The sequence below is a fragment of the Salmo salar genome, chromosome ssa09 (assembly GCF_905237065.1).
Source record: "Salmo salar chromosome ssa09, Ssal_v3.1, whole genome shotgun sequence".
Taxonomy (NCBI): domain Eukaryota; kingdom Metazoa; phylum Chordata; class Actinopteri; order Salmoniformes; family Salmonidae; genus Salmo; species Salmo salar.
In genome coordinates, this window is record NC_059450.1 from 114,013,836 (window position 1) to 114,030,241 (window position 16,406).

The 16,406-nt window shown below is 44.6% G+C and overlaps 1 protein-coding gene across 1 annotated transcript in view; it reads left to right on the forward strand.

The window, feature by feature from the left end:
- The window catches only part of LOC106612473 (Cbl proto-oncogene, E3 ubiquitin protein ligase), a 34,245-nt gene extending 21,886 nt beyond the window's left edge, over positions 1–12,359 (forward strand). Inside the window, 13 exon segments of the mRNA XM_014213633.2 lie at positions 555–676; positions 2,195–2,332; positions 3,523–3,610; positions 3,972–4,103; positions 4,254–4,475; positions 5,157–5,208; positions 5,211–5,287; positions 5,610–5,987; positions 6,332–6,426; positions 6,624–6,794; positions 7,039–7,145; positions 7,462–7,671; positions 8,192–12,359. Coding sequence (XP_014069108.2) covers positions 555–676; positions 2,195–2,332; positions 3,523–3,610; positions 3,972–4,103; positions 4,254–4,475; positions 5,157–5,208; positions 5,211–5,287; positions 5,610–5,987; positions 6,332–6,426; positions 6,624–6,794; positions 7,039–7,145; positions 7,462–7,671; positions 8,192–8,502 — 2,103 coding nt within the window. The 3' untranslated portion in view covers positions 8,503–12,359.
- The last annotated feature ends 4,047 nt before the right edge of the window (positions 12,360–16,406 follow it).

Below are 16,406 nucleotides of genomic sequence, written 5' to 3' on the forward strand. Positions count from 1 at the left end.
AGAATGGCAGTTTTTGTACCTTGTCAGCTCAGGGATTTGATCATTCAACCTTTCGGTTACTAGTCCAACGCTCTAACCACTAGGCTACGCTGACGCCCCAAATTAGCTACCATTTGCTAGCACTAGAACTTGCACGAACACTGGCCTAACTCTATTTCCTCTTTTTCTGTTGTCACCAAGCATACATTTTAAGACCAGACGCTGAAAATAGTTCCTGATGGTGTGTCAGGGTACTCTGAACACTCTAATTTGAGTCAAACAGGCGCAGGGGGTTTGACTCTTAGTACAGTACCTTCGTAGCTTCTCACTATCGTTACCACATTACCATTCCCCGGGGGCAGATCTGATATGAAGATAGGGTTGCACCTCTGGAGAAACTAAAGGGAGCTTTAAGAGTCGGTCATGATTAATTGCATTACTCGCCACGTTGTACCACTGTGTTGTACCACTGTGTTGTACCACTGTGTTGTACCACTGTGTTGTACCACTGTGTTGTACCACTGTGAGACGACGTGACTCACCCTCTGCTCTGTGCTGTGTGGGTGTATATACAGCCTTGGTCGTCTCTGCTGAGGAACTGGAACAGCCTAGCGGTGACTCACCCGGGCTACATGGCCTTCCTCACCTACGATGAGGTCAAGGCCCGGCTGCAGAAGTTCATCCACAAGCCTGGCAGGTCAGTGAGAGAGTCTACATACACACACAACAGACACACCGTCTGTACGCTGACGCGTGTGTGCGCACACACCTCAGCCAGATACACTTTCTCCTCTATTGTCAAAGCACAAACACAATGAGAGAGGATGATGATGTTTTATTATAAACTGGGTGGTTCAAGCCCTGAATGCAGGTTTGACTGACATCTGTGGTATATCAGACCGTACACCACGAGTATGACAAAACATTTATTTTTACTTCTCTAATTATGTTGGTGACGAGTTTATAATAGCAGTAAAGGCGCCTCGGGGGGGGTTGTGGTATATTGCCAATATACCACAAGTAGCTGTTTTTGAAGTGTGAGAGGACGTGACAGCACGGGCAAGACTCAAGTCAGTGACCATCACATATGTTGTAGGGAGAAAAATAAAGGTGAATATGTAAAGTCATGGTTATAATGAGATAGTAACTTCAATGAAAATGTATAATTAAGCAATAAGGCACGAGGGGATGTGGTAAATGGCCAATATACCACAGCTAAGGGCTCCGCGTTGCGTCGTGCATAAGAACAGCCCGTATCCGTGGTATATTGGCCATTTACCACATCCCCTCGTGCCTTATTGCTTAATTATACATTTTCATAGTAACTTCAATCTCATTATAACCATGACTTTACATATTCACCTTTATTTTTCTCCCTACAACATATGTGATGGTCACTGACTTGAGTCTTGCCCTTGCTGTCACGTCCTCTCACACTTCAAAAACAGCTACTTAGACTACTGTTAAAGCGCACTGCTTTCTTACAGTCTGCCTGTCATGAGCTTACACACACACACACACACTAACAAACTCGACCTAACACACACTGGCGAGCACCGCCAGCTTGGCTGTCGAATGCACACTTGCACAATGACACCAGAAGGCGCCAGTCCACCCTCGCCCCTAGTCTCACGTGCCCCCCCTGTGGCACATGGAACAGCATGGTACCTAGCATCAATAGGTCTATTGTAGAGACTGGGCGGATGTCAGTACTCGCTCCAACAGAGGGCAAGTGTGTGACACAACGCGGCAAGTATTGAGCCTTCGTTCACCTCTTATTCCTAGATGACAAAATTGGTGACTCCTTTTAAAATGATTTGAATGAATAAGCGTTAGCTATTTGTGGATAGAGTATTCATACTAATAACGCTTGAGGATTCTGTGACGTGTAAACATTTCCAAGCGTTGTGAGCGTGTACTACATTGTAAGCCGTGCCTGTGTGTGCGTGCGTATGCTGTACACGCTTCTAAATTGTATTGATTATAGTGTGCACACTCACACTTACACTATAAGCAATACAATTTAGAAGCATGTACAGTATATTGTTTGTTTACAAAAGTTTGTAATGCCTGCAATTGCTTTATAAAAGGCTTGTTAATGGAAATATATCCTTTAGTATTGAACTCAGGACAGAGAAGCTCACCTGGAGTTTGATTGGGCATTTTTTTTAGGGTGTTTTCCCTATTTTCATTTGTGTGTGTGTGTGTTCCACAGCTACATCTTCAGGCTGAGCTGCACGCGGCTGGGCCAGTGGGCCATCGGCTACGTCACTGCAGATGGGAACATCCTGCAGACCATCCCCCACAACAAGCCCCTCTTCCAAGCCCTCATCGACGGCTTCCGGGAAGGATTGTGAGTTCACCAACCTCTCTCTCTCCCTTTCTCTGTGTGTCTGCCTTTCTGTCTCGGTCTCTCTCTCTGTCTCTCTAACTGTATCTGTCTCTCGCCTGTCCGTTTCTCTCTCGTCTGTCTATTTCTCGCTCTCTCTCCAGTCTCAACTCAAGAACTGATCTTTCTATAAACAATGTGGATCATTTTACATCTCAAAGTCCTTGTGCCACTGAACTCAAACCAACATGTCTCATGTTGCATCGGCCACGACTCCATGTGTCCCCTTCTGTTTTCATAAGCAGCAGGAGAGTTTGATTTGCAATGTGCAGTCAGTGGTTTGGGCAGATAGTGGCTATAATGGCGTCTCCTACAGCATTGGTTCCAAACTCTGGTCCTCGAGTGCCCCCAACAGTACACCTTTCTGTTGTGGCCCCGAACAAGCACCCCTGATTCTACTTGTCAACTAATAATCAACTCCTTGACAAGTTGAATGAGGTGTGTTTGTCCGGGGGTTTAAACAAAAATGGGTACTGTTGGCAGTACTCGAAGACCGGAGTTGGGAACCACTGTCCTAGAGTATGCCCAGTGTTCAAACTTCTGTTTTGTATTATAAACGCTGTGGTAAGAATCTTCCAGCCTGTAATCAAATGCTGAATTAGTCTGTGAAAGGTTGTAGGCGACATGTGATTTGCTTTGCAAAGAGCCTCACACATGTGTTCTATAAAGCCACTCTGTAAAGTATCGCTTAGGCCTCAAGGTTACCCGAAAGACGTAGTCAGAAACATACAGCTGCGACTCAAATTACACCTTATTCCCCATATGGTGCTGTGTTTTTAAACCCTTGTGGCAGTCCTGTGTGGCTTTAGTCAATAGTAGTGTAATTTATATCGGGAATAGGGTGTCATTTGAGACAACCTACAGTACCAGTCTAAAGTTTGGACACACCTACCTCTGAGGGAATGCCAAGAGGTGTGCCTGTCATCAAGGCAAAGTGTGGCTACTTTGAAGAATCTAAAATATTTGTTTAACCCTTTTTTTTGTTGTTGGTTACTACAGTGTTATTTCATAGTTTTGATGTCGTCACTATTATTCTACAATGTAGAAAATAGTAAAAATGAAGAAAAACCCTTGAATGAGTAGGTGTCCAAACTTTTGACTGGTACTGTATGCGTGTTGGTTTACCCTTGTGAGTGACCATCTCCTCTGCCCAGCTACCTGTTCCCTGATGGGCGCGCCCAGAACCCAGACCTCACAGGACTGTGTGAGCCCTCGCCACAAGACCATATCAAAGTCACACAGGTGGGTCTCTCTCTCGCTCTCTCTTACATTCATAACCTTACATACTGCACTTCCTGAATCTCGGGTCCTGCTCTGTAGAGAAAACGTTTTGAAACTGAGTGAAAAATTGTACTATTTAAACTTGTCCAGTAGGAATATCTAATGTATTTTCTGTTTTTAAATGTTTTTGCTATGGTGTGCCCTACTGAACATGACCCTGGCTCCTTTTTAGTTGCAATATAAGAACCAAACAAAACTAAGGGTGCTTTTAATCTGCTCTATTTGTGTTTACTATACATGTTATCCTATGCTCTGGAAGGTCTGCTGAAATCCCATGGCTGACTATGTATCTCTGTGTGTATCTCTGTGTGTATGTCCTCAGGAGCAATATGAGCTGTACTGTGAGATGGGCTCCACCTTCCAGCTGTGTAAGATCTGTGCGGAGAACGACAAGGACGTGAAGATCGAGCCCTGCGGTCACCTCATGTGTACCTCCTGTCTCACCGCCTGGCAGGTACTGTACCCCTAGTCTCTTTCACACTGCTGGGTAAGGGGGGTGTAGGGCAGGTTGGTGGGTGTGTGGGTCAGTGGGTGCATGCATGTGCATTCTCATATAGACATGAATGTTCCTAATCCCTCTCTCGATTATTTTCTTCTCCTTCAGGAGTCGGAGGGTCAGGGCTGCCCGTTCTGCCGGTGTGAGATCAAGGGCACGGAGCCCATCGTGGTTGACCCCTTTGACCCCAAGGACCCCATAGGGGGCTCCTACGGGAGCTGCAGGGGTATTTTCGGGGCGGAGGGTGCCCCGTCGCCCAGCTACGACGATGACGACGACGACCGGCTGGAAGACCCCCACCTCATGATGAGCAAGCTGGCCTGTTCCAAGGTGAGCGTGGTCTAGCTGGGGCCTAAATCTGATATGGAGCCCTCTTCCTCCTTACTGTAGCTCCTGGGTGAAGTTTCCCCTAGGTACAGGTCTAGGATCAGCTTCCCCTCCCCCAATCTTAACATTTTAGTGGGGAAAATGTGAAAACTGACCCAAGATAAGTGTCTAGGGACAACTTTACATTACTCTTCCTCTCCCTGGGCCACGTTCAGCAAGGCACAACATAGTGGAACGTTCAGCTAGAAAGTAATTATTTGGGACAGAATTTTTCTCAAAGTTTACCTACTGAATGTTGGCACATAGCCTACTGTAATCCTTGTGGACTATAGATCTGCACCCCTGCTCTAAACTGAACTCTTCTGAGGAACTCTCTTTCTTTCACCTTCAGAGTGTAAGATCACATCGCTTTCATCTTTGACTTCTAAGGTTCCGGGTTAGCTTTGCTTCTTCCAGGTATTTGATGTGCAGGGCCTTTATTTTTCTCCTCTTGTGAGACAGAATCTTTCAGCTGTCTCTTTGTAACACGTCAGAACTCAGCCAGTGGAGTAAGCTTGAATAGACGAATACTTTGAGAGTGAGATTAGCTTTGATGTGATGGGAATTGTTTTCTTTGGTATTGAAGAGTAAGTGTGCAGTGACAAGTTTCCAGAACTTTCCCTGAGCTGTAGTGTGACGTTGCAGGTGGAGCGGCCCCCTTCGCCCATGTCCCTGGCGCCCCAGTCCTCCCTGCCCCCGTGCCCCCCCGCCTTGACCTCCTGCAGCACCGACCGCCCAACCCCCCAGGAGCATCCAGCCCAGGGACCACATCCAAGGCAAGCTCTCTGCGCATTCACAGTCGAACAAATGGGAATGTCGCAAGTTGAAATGTGTGTGAGAGACGGGCCTATTTAGCCACTGTTGGAGGTTGAATAGAAATTAAAATAAGTAGTAATCATTTATATTTTGTATAGCACAGACCAAAATCCTCAAAAACCTTTTTTTTTTTAACAAAGTGTTTTTGGCATGACAGCTGTTAATTAATGTGCTTCTGTGATAAGTTGACAAATGCTCCTATGAAGTAGGCTACTGCTTCCTATGAAAACAGATGAAATTGGTTGTCCTCATGGTCTGTAATTGTGCTCTCCTTTCCTGTAGGCGTCCTCCCACCACAAGGACAAGCCTCTCCCCCTTCCCCCAGCCCTGAGGAACCTGCCGCCCCCTCCTCCACCAGACAGACCTCTCTCTGCCGGGCCTGACGGGTGGCTCGGCAGACGGCCACTACCCTGCACCCCCCTGGGGGAGCCCAAGCTTCCCCCGGCCCCGCCCAACCGCAACCTGGCTGACTGGAACCCCAGGCCGGTGCCCAAGGCCCCCGGACAGCCACCCGGTGTGGGAGACAGGCGGGGAGTCCGGGAGCTCTCCAACAGACACTCCCTCCCCCTGGCCCTACCGTCAGCCCTAGACGGATGCACAGACGGACAGCGGAACAACAGCTCGCTCAGTTTGGACCATCAGCTGGTGAAGGGAGCCCAGGTCTAATACTAGCTTCTGTTAAATGTGGTTTCACAGACATGGATTTCATCTATACCAAGAGTGTGTACAGTTGCATGTGACTGTGTGAGGATCATTTTTTTACATTTACATTTTAGTCATTTAGCAGACGCTCTTATCCAGAGCGACTTACAGTAGTGAATGCATACATTTCACACATTTCATACATTTTTTTTTCTCCGTACTGGTCCCCCGTGGGAATCGAACCCACAACCCTGGCGTTGCAAACACCATGCTCTACCAACTGAGCCACACGGGACCGTGAGATCACAAATGAGTATTTACAGAGATAGGACTTTAGCGGTGTCTTCTCTGTTCCTCCCCAGAGTTTTGGAGGCACGGCGTCTGGCAGTCACGAGTATGACAACCCCAAAGTGAAGCCTTCAGTCTCGGCCAATGCCATCTATGCTCTGGCAACAAGGTGCAGTACGCACACACCTCTCCCTGCTGTGTGAATCTTTTATATGATGTATAAGGCCAGGAGTTTTTCCTGACTGAGTGACTTTACCTGAGTTATAGGTATAGCCTATACTCAGAACCTAGAGTTTTCCCTGATCAGGTCCCAAAATCCCAATCTGTTTATATTACGTGTAACCCTCTCACTCCCTGCATTGTCAGACCCCATCCAGATCTGAAGCCTGTGGCTGGGGAGGAGACCTACGAGAGTGACGAGGAGTCCGACTACATGATCCCCACCTCTCGGCCCGTCCTGGCCCCCATGGCAGCCCCCCTTGTGGTGACAGAGATCCCAGCCCCCAACCCCCCCCAGCCCAGCTCTCTTAACTCATGGTAAGCACCCTCTGCCATTAAGACCCACTCATTGAGAAACGCTTAATTGAAAAGTTTCACTGTAATTTCGTTGATTACATTGATGATATTGTAGGTGTACTGTGTACATCAGTAATGTATTTTCTTATTCGGACAATTGATTGCACGTCAATAGCGAAAAACACAAGTAAAACAATATATAGAAAAAATCTGGCCATATGATGACATGTCCTCTTAGCCTCCTTCCCCTTCCTGTGTTTGATAGGCCCATGCTGAAGGACCTGGATGAAAGACCTCAAATGTATGAAGCCATGTATAACGTCCAGGCCCAGGCCCTCACAGCCTCCCTGCTTCACCTGGCCAGAGACTCGGGTACTGCCCTATCACAACACTATGGCTGTGTGCCAAATGGCACCCTATTCACTGCATAGTGAATTACTTTTGACTAGTACTTTATGGCCACTCGGTTCTAAACACCATCTGCTTCTGCTTATTATAAACACACATGTAGTATACCCCATCTTTGCTAGTTCAGCACTTCAGCTCTATTCTCATTTTACCCCACCGTTCTAGCCCCCTCTATTCTATCCCACTCCATTCTATTAAATTCCATTCTATTTGAGGAGATTAAAATGCCATTGTTTCATTTCACCCTTCTGACCTGACTGTGAATCCCTCCCTTCTCCAGATTGCTCTGATGTGCCCCCCCTGGCCAGTACCAATGGCCCTATCTGGGAGATCGCCTGCCCGGTCCGGGAGCTTCCCGAGGAGGTAGAGGAGGAGAACGGCTATGACATCCCCAAACCAGCGTTGCCCATGGCCCGACGCACCCTCTCCGAGCTGGGGGCCGCTGCCTTCAGCCGCCTCGTCATGGACAGCGAGCCCGGAGTGTCTGCCTGTAAGGCCCCCAACAACTGAGCCAGTGATAAAGTTCATTTGTAGGGTCAGAGTTTCAAAGGGGGGTAGTTAGAGCCGCATGTGGCTTCAGAGCCATGTGTTTCAGACCCTTATAGTTAATTTGTAGGGCGGGGAGTTTTTTCTGACCTCATCTGACCAGGAAACACGGGGCCCTAGGTAGTTTATTTGATATGGACCATGTACAACAAACGGTGCACCAGATTTGAGCTAAATAAATAGCCAATTCTTATCTGCAATTGTAAGATATAGGCTGTTACTAGAGCCCAGAGTTTTCCCATCCCAGTCATGGGTTGAGGAAAAACTCCTGGCCCAGTGCATCTCGAATGGTTGACCACCCCTGGGTATTTAACAAGGCTGTCCCTCGTGTATTCCAATATTTAAGTCTTCAAGAATTACGATTGCGAATCGAGATTTGGGCAGGAGTACTGAATTGTAATGTGGATGCTGCTTGTTGTTCTGTGGTTTGTGATGCTGTTCTATTCTCCTCCCTGTTCTTGTAGCCTTCTCAGAGTCCAGCGACGCCCCAGAGCGGCCGCCCAAGCCCCTCCCCCGCCGCTTCAACTCAGAGCGCCGGCGCAGCCCTATACCTCCTGTATTAGGCACTGGAGGAGGCGGAGGAGGGTCGGGAGAAGGAGGTGGAGGAGTAGCCAACCCCCAGATCACCAGCGAGATTGAGCATCTAATGAGCCAAGGCTACACCTACCAGGACATCCAGAAAGCCCTGATGATTGCACAGAACAATATGGAGATGGCCAAGAATATCCTGCGCGAGTTTGTCTCCATTCCCTCCACAGCGCACATTCTTACATAGTACCTCCTCTGCTCCAGCCCTGCCCAGCTCAGCCCAAAGCCCATCGCCTGCAGTACTAGCGCTTCAGTGCTAACTGGAGCCCCTGCAGTCTCCTGTCTGGAGCCCTCTCAAAGCTAGCTCAATGCTAACTGTGTGTGACTCCGAGCCCTGCACTCCATGTGATTTCTCAAGAGTGTCTAGATGCCTTTTGTAATGTGCTGCAGGGCCACTCTCCATATCCCATGTGGTGATGCTGATGGCTCATCCTGCAACCGAAGCTTTGGCGGTCTTTCTCAGTCGTTTTCGCGTCCTCCCGAGGCCTCTACCGAAATGTAATCGACACCTCGCAAAAAAAAAACATGTACGTGTGTCTATATAAGAATTTAATATATAACAAAATACATATTAAATGTGTATAATGTATACATATATATTTCCAATGAGTTCCGCTTCGAAGGTCTTTTTTTTTTTTCATGTCGTTCATGTTAAGGATAGATTGCAGAGGACAAAGATGGTGGTTCTTTGAAACCGCTCTGAGGGAGAGAGCACCCTTCTATAGTCCCCAGCCCTCACTTTGAGGAGAAAGACAGACTTGGTTTAGCGTGTAGAAGCAGGCGTTTCCTAAACATTTGGCAACATGTCCAATGTGGCCTTTAATGATATTGCTTCGGTACTTTCTGGGGAAATTAATGTTTGTGTGTTGCCTCAAAGTAGCATAATGTTAGTGTTAGAGGTCTGGACTGTCATCTCCAGCTAAGGTTGTAGCCCAGTGTGTGTTTGTGTGTGCGCTTTCAAGTGATCTACAGCTAAACCCACAGGGGATGTGGGTTTAAACCCACAGGGGATGTCTCTTTGTCTGGGGTGTGTGTTAGGTGTGTCTGGCCATTGACTTGGCTAGTAGGGTAGGGACGTGTGATGGCTGACCGAGTTCACGATTGACAATTTGACTTAACCCCGGTGAAAAGCAAAGCTGTGTTTTGACTGTGTTATTAGCTATATGCATCATTTTCTACTGTGGGTAGCATTATTTCCTACATCTAATCACCTCATCAGTGATTTCGATGACCAAACTGGGACTGGGAAGCCTGTGTTTAGTTTTTTTCAGTAAGACGGTTTTTAGAGGCAGTCCTGGCTCTGCTGTTAAGCCACACAAATGTGTGATGCTAACTTCGGGTGACTTGGATGTCTATGTTGGTGCAGTGGAGGAGGGGGTTCTCACTCCCACCCCCATTCTGTCAGATCTAATCAATCGAAGCCATCTGGGAGGTCCCGATTGGCCCATGTCCCAATCCCTCTTCTATTCCTGTGCAAAATGAATGTGGGTTAATCGTTCTTCCTTAAATGTAGTGCTCTTTCTAAACATAGTTCTCTCTACCAATCGTCTGAATGGGAGGGGCAAACTGTACTGAAATCTAATGGTGGGCAAAAAAGTATTGACGGATTCTATTAGAGGCCCAGTACCGGGCCAAGATTTGATGATGCATTGAACACAGCTCAGACATGAGGAGAGCTTTGTCCGAGACGTACACCGAAGCTGTTCAGCGTTGTGAGAAAAAAAAAAATGTAATCGATTTACTTTAATAATATATTATTATGATGATCATTATTGTTATTAATTCAGAAGTGCTTTACTGCTGCTACTATTGTTATTGCTATACTATTAAGCCTTAAATGTACATTTGTGAATATTGTTGTTTAACCTCCTCTTTTTTTTTTAAAGTGACAGTATCTAATTTGTGTTCTTTATTTGGTGATGTAGCATACTTGAAAATGCAAGCAGCTTGGGTTGTGCAATTCAAGCTGAATTCAGTTGTTTTCTTATCTTTGGTGTTGGACTGGATAGCCTTCAGGGGAATTATGGTGACATCATATTGACCTAAGTGTTAGCACCGGCAAAACAAACGATGTGATTGACGGAAAGGAACAGTGCCATAACTCAGTCAGATGTTTGTATTGTAAATGCCTCCACCTTAAAGGGGAGTACATCTAATCTAGATGGAATTGGGTGTTGTGCAAGCTTTGTTATTAAGGATCGTCTTAATTGCACAGCTGCAAAAAGCCCAGTAGCTTAGTGAACAAGGACATGTTGAGACGCACACCCAAAATGTTGACGAGTCCCCCCCCAAAAGGGAAAGAAAGTTTCACATTCTATATAACTCTTATTTATTTTTGTAAACCTTTCCGGTCACACATTGACAGGGTTATAAAGAGTGTTTTACTTTATTTTTCCTATAGAGATATTACAACCATTGTTTGGGTCAACGCAACAGCAGGGTTTGTGGACCAGTTGGGAATGTGGAAATTTTGTTCTCTGTTTTCACGGAGAGGTTTCCCAGGTTTCCCCAAAATCCCGGTTGGAAAATTGCTAAGTTTTAGGATTCCCCTCCCTGTTATTACCTCCTGATTTCAGGAAAACCTGGGAATTGTGGGAACATTTCTGGAATTTTGCAATCTGATCTGTAACTCAGGAATACCATATGTACATTAACCAGACAAGTGATTTTTCACATGGACTGTTCCGACTAGTCTTGACTCAATGAGTTGACAACACATTGTTAAACTAACGAATGCACTCATTTAATACAGTAGGTGCACCATGTTCCTGTATGACTGCATGATAGGTCTTCATTCACTTTGAGTGTTTTCCGATTTCAGTGGTTATAAGGGCCTTCAGAGTTTGAACGCAATCCACAAACTTCTATTTTTAGGGAGGCCATACTGATGAATATGCGAATGTCCACACTTATTGAATTTACAAAAGTAGCCTATAACTAATTGTCATCATAACTTGCACATCATCTTGTGCAGACTTCTCTTACATTGTTGGTTAAAATGTAAAAATTGCACTGGCTCAAATTCCCATATTTCTATCTCCAAGACAGGTACTATTGAGGTACATTGACTTCACCGTTAAAGGTGGAGAACCTCTGTTAATGGGATTGCCGCAATGGGCTGTAGAATCATCGTATAGGCTAGCTTCTCAACTGTATCTCAGTCTCCAGACTGGAAGAGGCTTATGGTGTCCTTTGTTTATTTTTCTTCTGTTCCTAGTTGCCTTGAGCGAAACGTTAACGTAACTTTTGAGTGCACCGTGTTCAATAGGGATTGTGAGGTTCACCTCCCGAGTGGCACAGCAGTCACTGCATTGCAGTGTTGCGGCGTCACTACAGCCTCTGGTTTGATCCCAGGCTATGTCATTACCGAGTCCCATAGGGTGGTGCACAATTGGCCCAGCTCCATCCGGGTTAGGGAAGGGGTTTGGCCGGTGAGGCTTTACTTGGCTCATCGCGCTCTAGTGACTCCTTGTGGTGGGCTGTGCGCCTGCAGGCTGGCGATGATTGTCAGTTGAACTGCGTTTCCTCCGACACATTGGTGCAGCTGGCTTCTGAGTTAAGCGAGTGGGTGTTAAGAAGCGTGGTTTGGGGCGTCATGTTTCGGAGGACGCATTACTCGACTTTCGCCTCTCCCGAGCCCGTTGAGGAGTTGCAGCGATGAGACAAGATCTTAATCACAGAATTGGGGAGAAAAAGAGGGGTAAAATTACAAAAATATATAAAGGGATTGTGAGGTTTCAGAACGGAATCGCTTTTCCTTTAATATTGATTACTGTACTGATTATTGTCTATGTATGAACATGTACAGTGCATTCGGAAAGTATTCAAACCCCTTGACTTTTCCACTTTTTATTTACAGCCTTATTCTAAAATGGTTTAAATAGTTTTTTTCCCCCCTCATCAATCTATACGCAATACCCCATAATGACAAAGTAAAACCTGGTTTTTATACATTTTTGCAAATGTATAAAAAACATTACATTTACATAGGTATTCAGAACCTTTACTCAGTACTTTGTTGAAGCACCTTTGGTAGCGATTACAGCCTCGTGTCTTTGGTATGAAGCTACAAGCTTGGCAAACCTGTATTTGGGGAGTTTCTCACATTTTTCTCTGCAGACCTTCTCAAGCTCTCTCAGGTTGGATGGGGAGCGTCGTTGCACAGCTATTTTCAGGTCTCTCCAGAGATGTTCTTGTCTGGGCTCTGGCTGGGCAACGCAAGAACATTCAGAGACTTGTCCCGAAGCCACTCCTGTGTTGTCTTGGCTGTGTACTTAGGGTCGTTGTCTGGTTGGAAGGTGAACCTTGGCCCCAGTCCGAGGTCCTGAGCGCTCTGGATTCGGTTTTCATCAAGGATCTCTCTCTGTACTTTCCTCTGTTTTTCTTTTCCTCAATTCTGACTAGTCTCCCGGTCCCTTCCGCTGAAAAACATTCCCACAGCATGATGCTGCCACCACCATACTTCACCGTAGGGATGGCGCCATGTTTCTTCCGTACGTGACGCTTGACATTCAGGCCAAAGAGTTCAATCTTGGTTTCATCAGACCAGAAAATCTTATTTCTAATGGTCTGAGAGTCCTTTAGATGTTTTTTGCAAACTCCAAGCTGGGTGTCATGTGCCTTTTTGCTGAGGAGTGGCTTCCGTCTGGCCACGCTACCATCAATTCCTGCTTTTTGGAGTGCTGCAGAGATGGTTGTCCTTCTGGATGGTTCTCCCATCTCCACAGAGGAACTCTAGAGCTCTGTCAGTGACCATCAGATTCTTGGTCACCTCCCTGACCAAGGCCCTTCTCCCCCGGTTGCTCAGTTTGGCCGGGTGGCCAACTCTAGGAAGAGTCTTGGTGGTTCCAAACTTCTTTCATTTAAGACATTTTTTGGAACCCTTCCCCAGATCTGTGCCTTAACACAATCCTGTCTCGGAGCTCTACGGACAATTAATTTGACCTCATGGCTTGTTTTTTGCTCTGACATGCACTGTCAACTGTGGGACCTTTATATAGATGTGTGTGTGTGCCTTTCCAAATCATGTCCAATCAATTGAATTTACCGCAGGTGGACTCCAATCAAGTTGTAGAAACATCTCAAGGATGATCAATGGAACAGGATGCACCTGAGCTCAGTTTCGAGTCTCATAGCAAAGGGTCTGAATACTTATGTAAATAAGGTATTTCTGTTTTTTATTTTTAATACATTAGCAAACATTTCTAAAAACCTGTTTTCGCTGTGTCATGGTGTGTTGAGTGAGGAATTTATTTTATTAATATTAAAATAAGGCTGAAATGTAACAAAATGTGTGAAAAGTCAAGGGGTCTGAATACTTTCCGTATGTGCCTTCAGAAAGTATTTATACCCTTAGACTTATTCCACATTTTGTTGTTACAGCCTGAATACAAAATGGATTACATAAACATTTCTAACCCATCTACACACACTACCACAAAATGACAAATTGAAAACATGTTTACAAATGTATTAAAAATGAAATGCAGAAATCTCATTTACATAAGTTTTCACACACCTGAGTCAATTTATGTTAAAATCACCTTTGGCAGCGATTACAGCTGTGAGTCTTTCTGGGTAAGCGTTGCACTCCTGGATTGTACAATATTTGCACATTCTTTAAAAAAAAATATTCTTCAAGCTCTATCAAATTGGTTGTTGATCATTGCTAGACAACCATTTTCCACTCTTTGCCATAGATTTTCAAGCAGATTTAAGTCAAAACTAACTCAGCCACTTGTGAACATTCACTGTCTTCTTGGTAAGCAACTTCAGTGTAGATTTGGCATTGTCCTGCTGAAAGGTGAATTCATCTCATTGTCCGGTGGAAAGCAGACCGAACCAGGTTTTCCTGTTTTGCCTGTAGTTAGTTCCATTCCGTTTTTATTAATTTTTTATCCTGGAAAGCTCCCCAGTCCTTAACGATTACAACCATACCCATAACATGATCCAGCCACCACTATGCTGAAAATATTGGGATTGGTTTGCTCCAAATATAACCCTTTGTATTCAGGATAAAAAGTGAATTTCTTTGCCACATATTTTGCGGTATTACAACAAGATGCATGTTTTGAAATAATATTTGTATTCTACACAGGCGTCTTTCTTTTTATTCTGTCAATTGGGTTAATATTGTGGAGTAACAACAATGTTGTTGAATCATCCTCAGTTTTCTCCCATCACAACCGTTAAACTCTGGAAACTGTTTTAAAGTCACCATTGGTCTCATGTTTAAATCCCTGAGCATTTTCCTTCCTCTCCAGAAACTGAGTTAGGAGGACGCCTGTATCTTTGTAATGACTGGGTGTGTTGATACACCATCCAAAGTGTAATTAATAACTTCACCAAGCTCAAACGGATATTTAATGTCTGCTTTTTATATACCAATAGGTGCCCTTCTTTGCGAGGCATTGGATAACTTCCCTGGTCTTGTTGTTCAGTCTGTGTTTGAAACTCACTGCTCAACTGAGGGACCTTACAGATAATTGTATGTGTGGGGTACAGGGATGAGGTAGTTATCCAGAAATCATGTTAAACACTATTATTGCACACAGAATCAGTCCATGCAACTTATGTGACTTGCTAAGCACATTTTTACTTCTTTATGCTTGCCGTAACAAAGGGGTTGAATACTTATTTACTCAAGACATTTTCAGCTTCTCATTTTTAATACATTTGTAAACATTTTGAAAAATATTTTCCACTTTGAGGTTATGGGGTATTATGTGTAGGTCCGTGACATAACATCTAAATTGTATCCATTTTAACTTCAAGCTGTAGCACAACAACAAAATGTGGAAAAAGTCAAGGGGTGTGAATACTTTCTGAAGGCACTGTAAGTGTATATTGTATATTTTTTCTACATACTATACCAATTTGTGCTACGATACTGTCACTTTTTAAAAATGAAGTGTATAGTTACTGATTTAAAATATGTGAAAATTGCTATGTTTTATTTCATTTTGCATTCCTGTACATGTCAGATTTTATATTCCCCCCCCCCCCCCCAAAGGTTTTTGTTTACTTTTGTGAATCATTTTGTGCGCAGTGCCATATGTTTAGAAGTGTCAGTAATGTTCTCCTGATGGCTAGAATAAGGCATTGTCTGACGAGAGAACATGGTTTCAGCCCGTTGGTCTAACAATCTAAGATAGTCCAGTATTGGTTCTTACCTATACGCCTTCTCTGCCTATTGGACGACGTCACCACATTACACGTCAAACTCCTTTCCACAATTGGAATTGTTCCATTTTTTTTTACCAGAAGAGGGAGCTGTCTCTCCTCGATGTCGTTTTTCTCTTCAACAGTCAAGGCGTTTATTGAACTTTTTGATGGTTTTTAATGCTCATCACTTTGGAAGTATGCACAGTGCTATACTGTTTATTAAAAGAGTAGGTAAAGACGTCATGTCTCAGTTTAACGGTACTTATCCATAGCTGAACACAGTCCTTGAGCAATCTCTCTACTCTGGTTCACGCTGTTGCAGAAAAATGCATTTTCTTCAGCTATACAGTTTTATACATAACATGTTATTGGCTGCTGATTGTGCCCCAGGCTTGCTGTTGGCTTGGGCTTTTGGAGGAAATTTGGCCAATCCCAAATCAAACCCTAGCCCCCTATGCGCCTTTATGAGTAATATGGTAATTGCTCCCTCTTGCCTTCTGATAGGAAAATAGGCATTTTCTGCATTTTGTAGTTACCGAATTGCCGATGTGCGTAGGGGCTATGGGTCGGTTTGGGATTGGGCAAGTGTCCACCTCTCTCTCGCTGCCTTACTGCTTCAGCTTTTCTCACTACCAAGGTCTAAACTGCCAACAGTGCCCCGACGTCCGCTTTGGTTTAAAACATCTGTCTGTCCATGCATGTGGATGGTCCGATATGTGGACCATTTCAGAGTCCATTGTTTTTTATTATGCATTTTCCATTCTAAACGTATTTATTAATTTACTGCTGTACTCCTCCCCCAAAACTTCACGAAATCATGTTTTTATTTTCTGGAATTTGAAGCATTTTTCTTTTCTTAAAAAAAAATTAAATATGCATTGCTATGCTGCATTTATTTTGTCCATAATCATTTATCTTTATCATAAT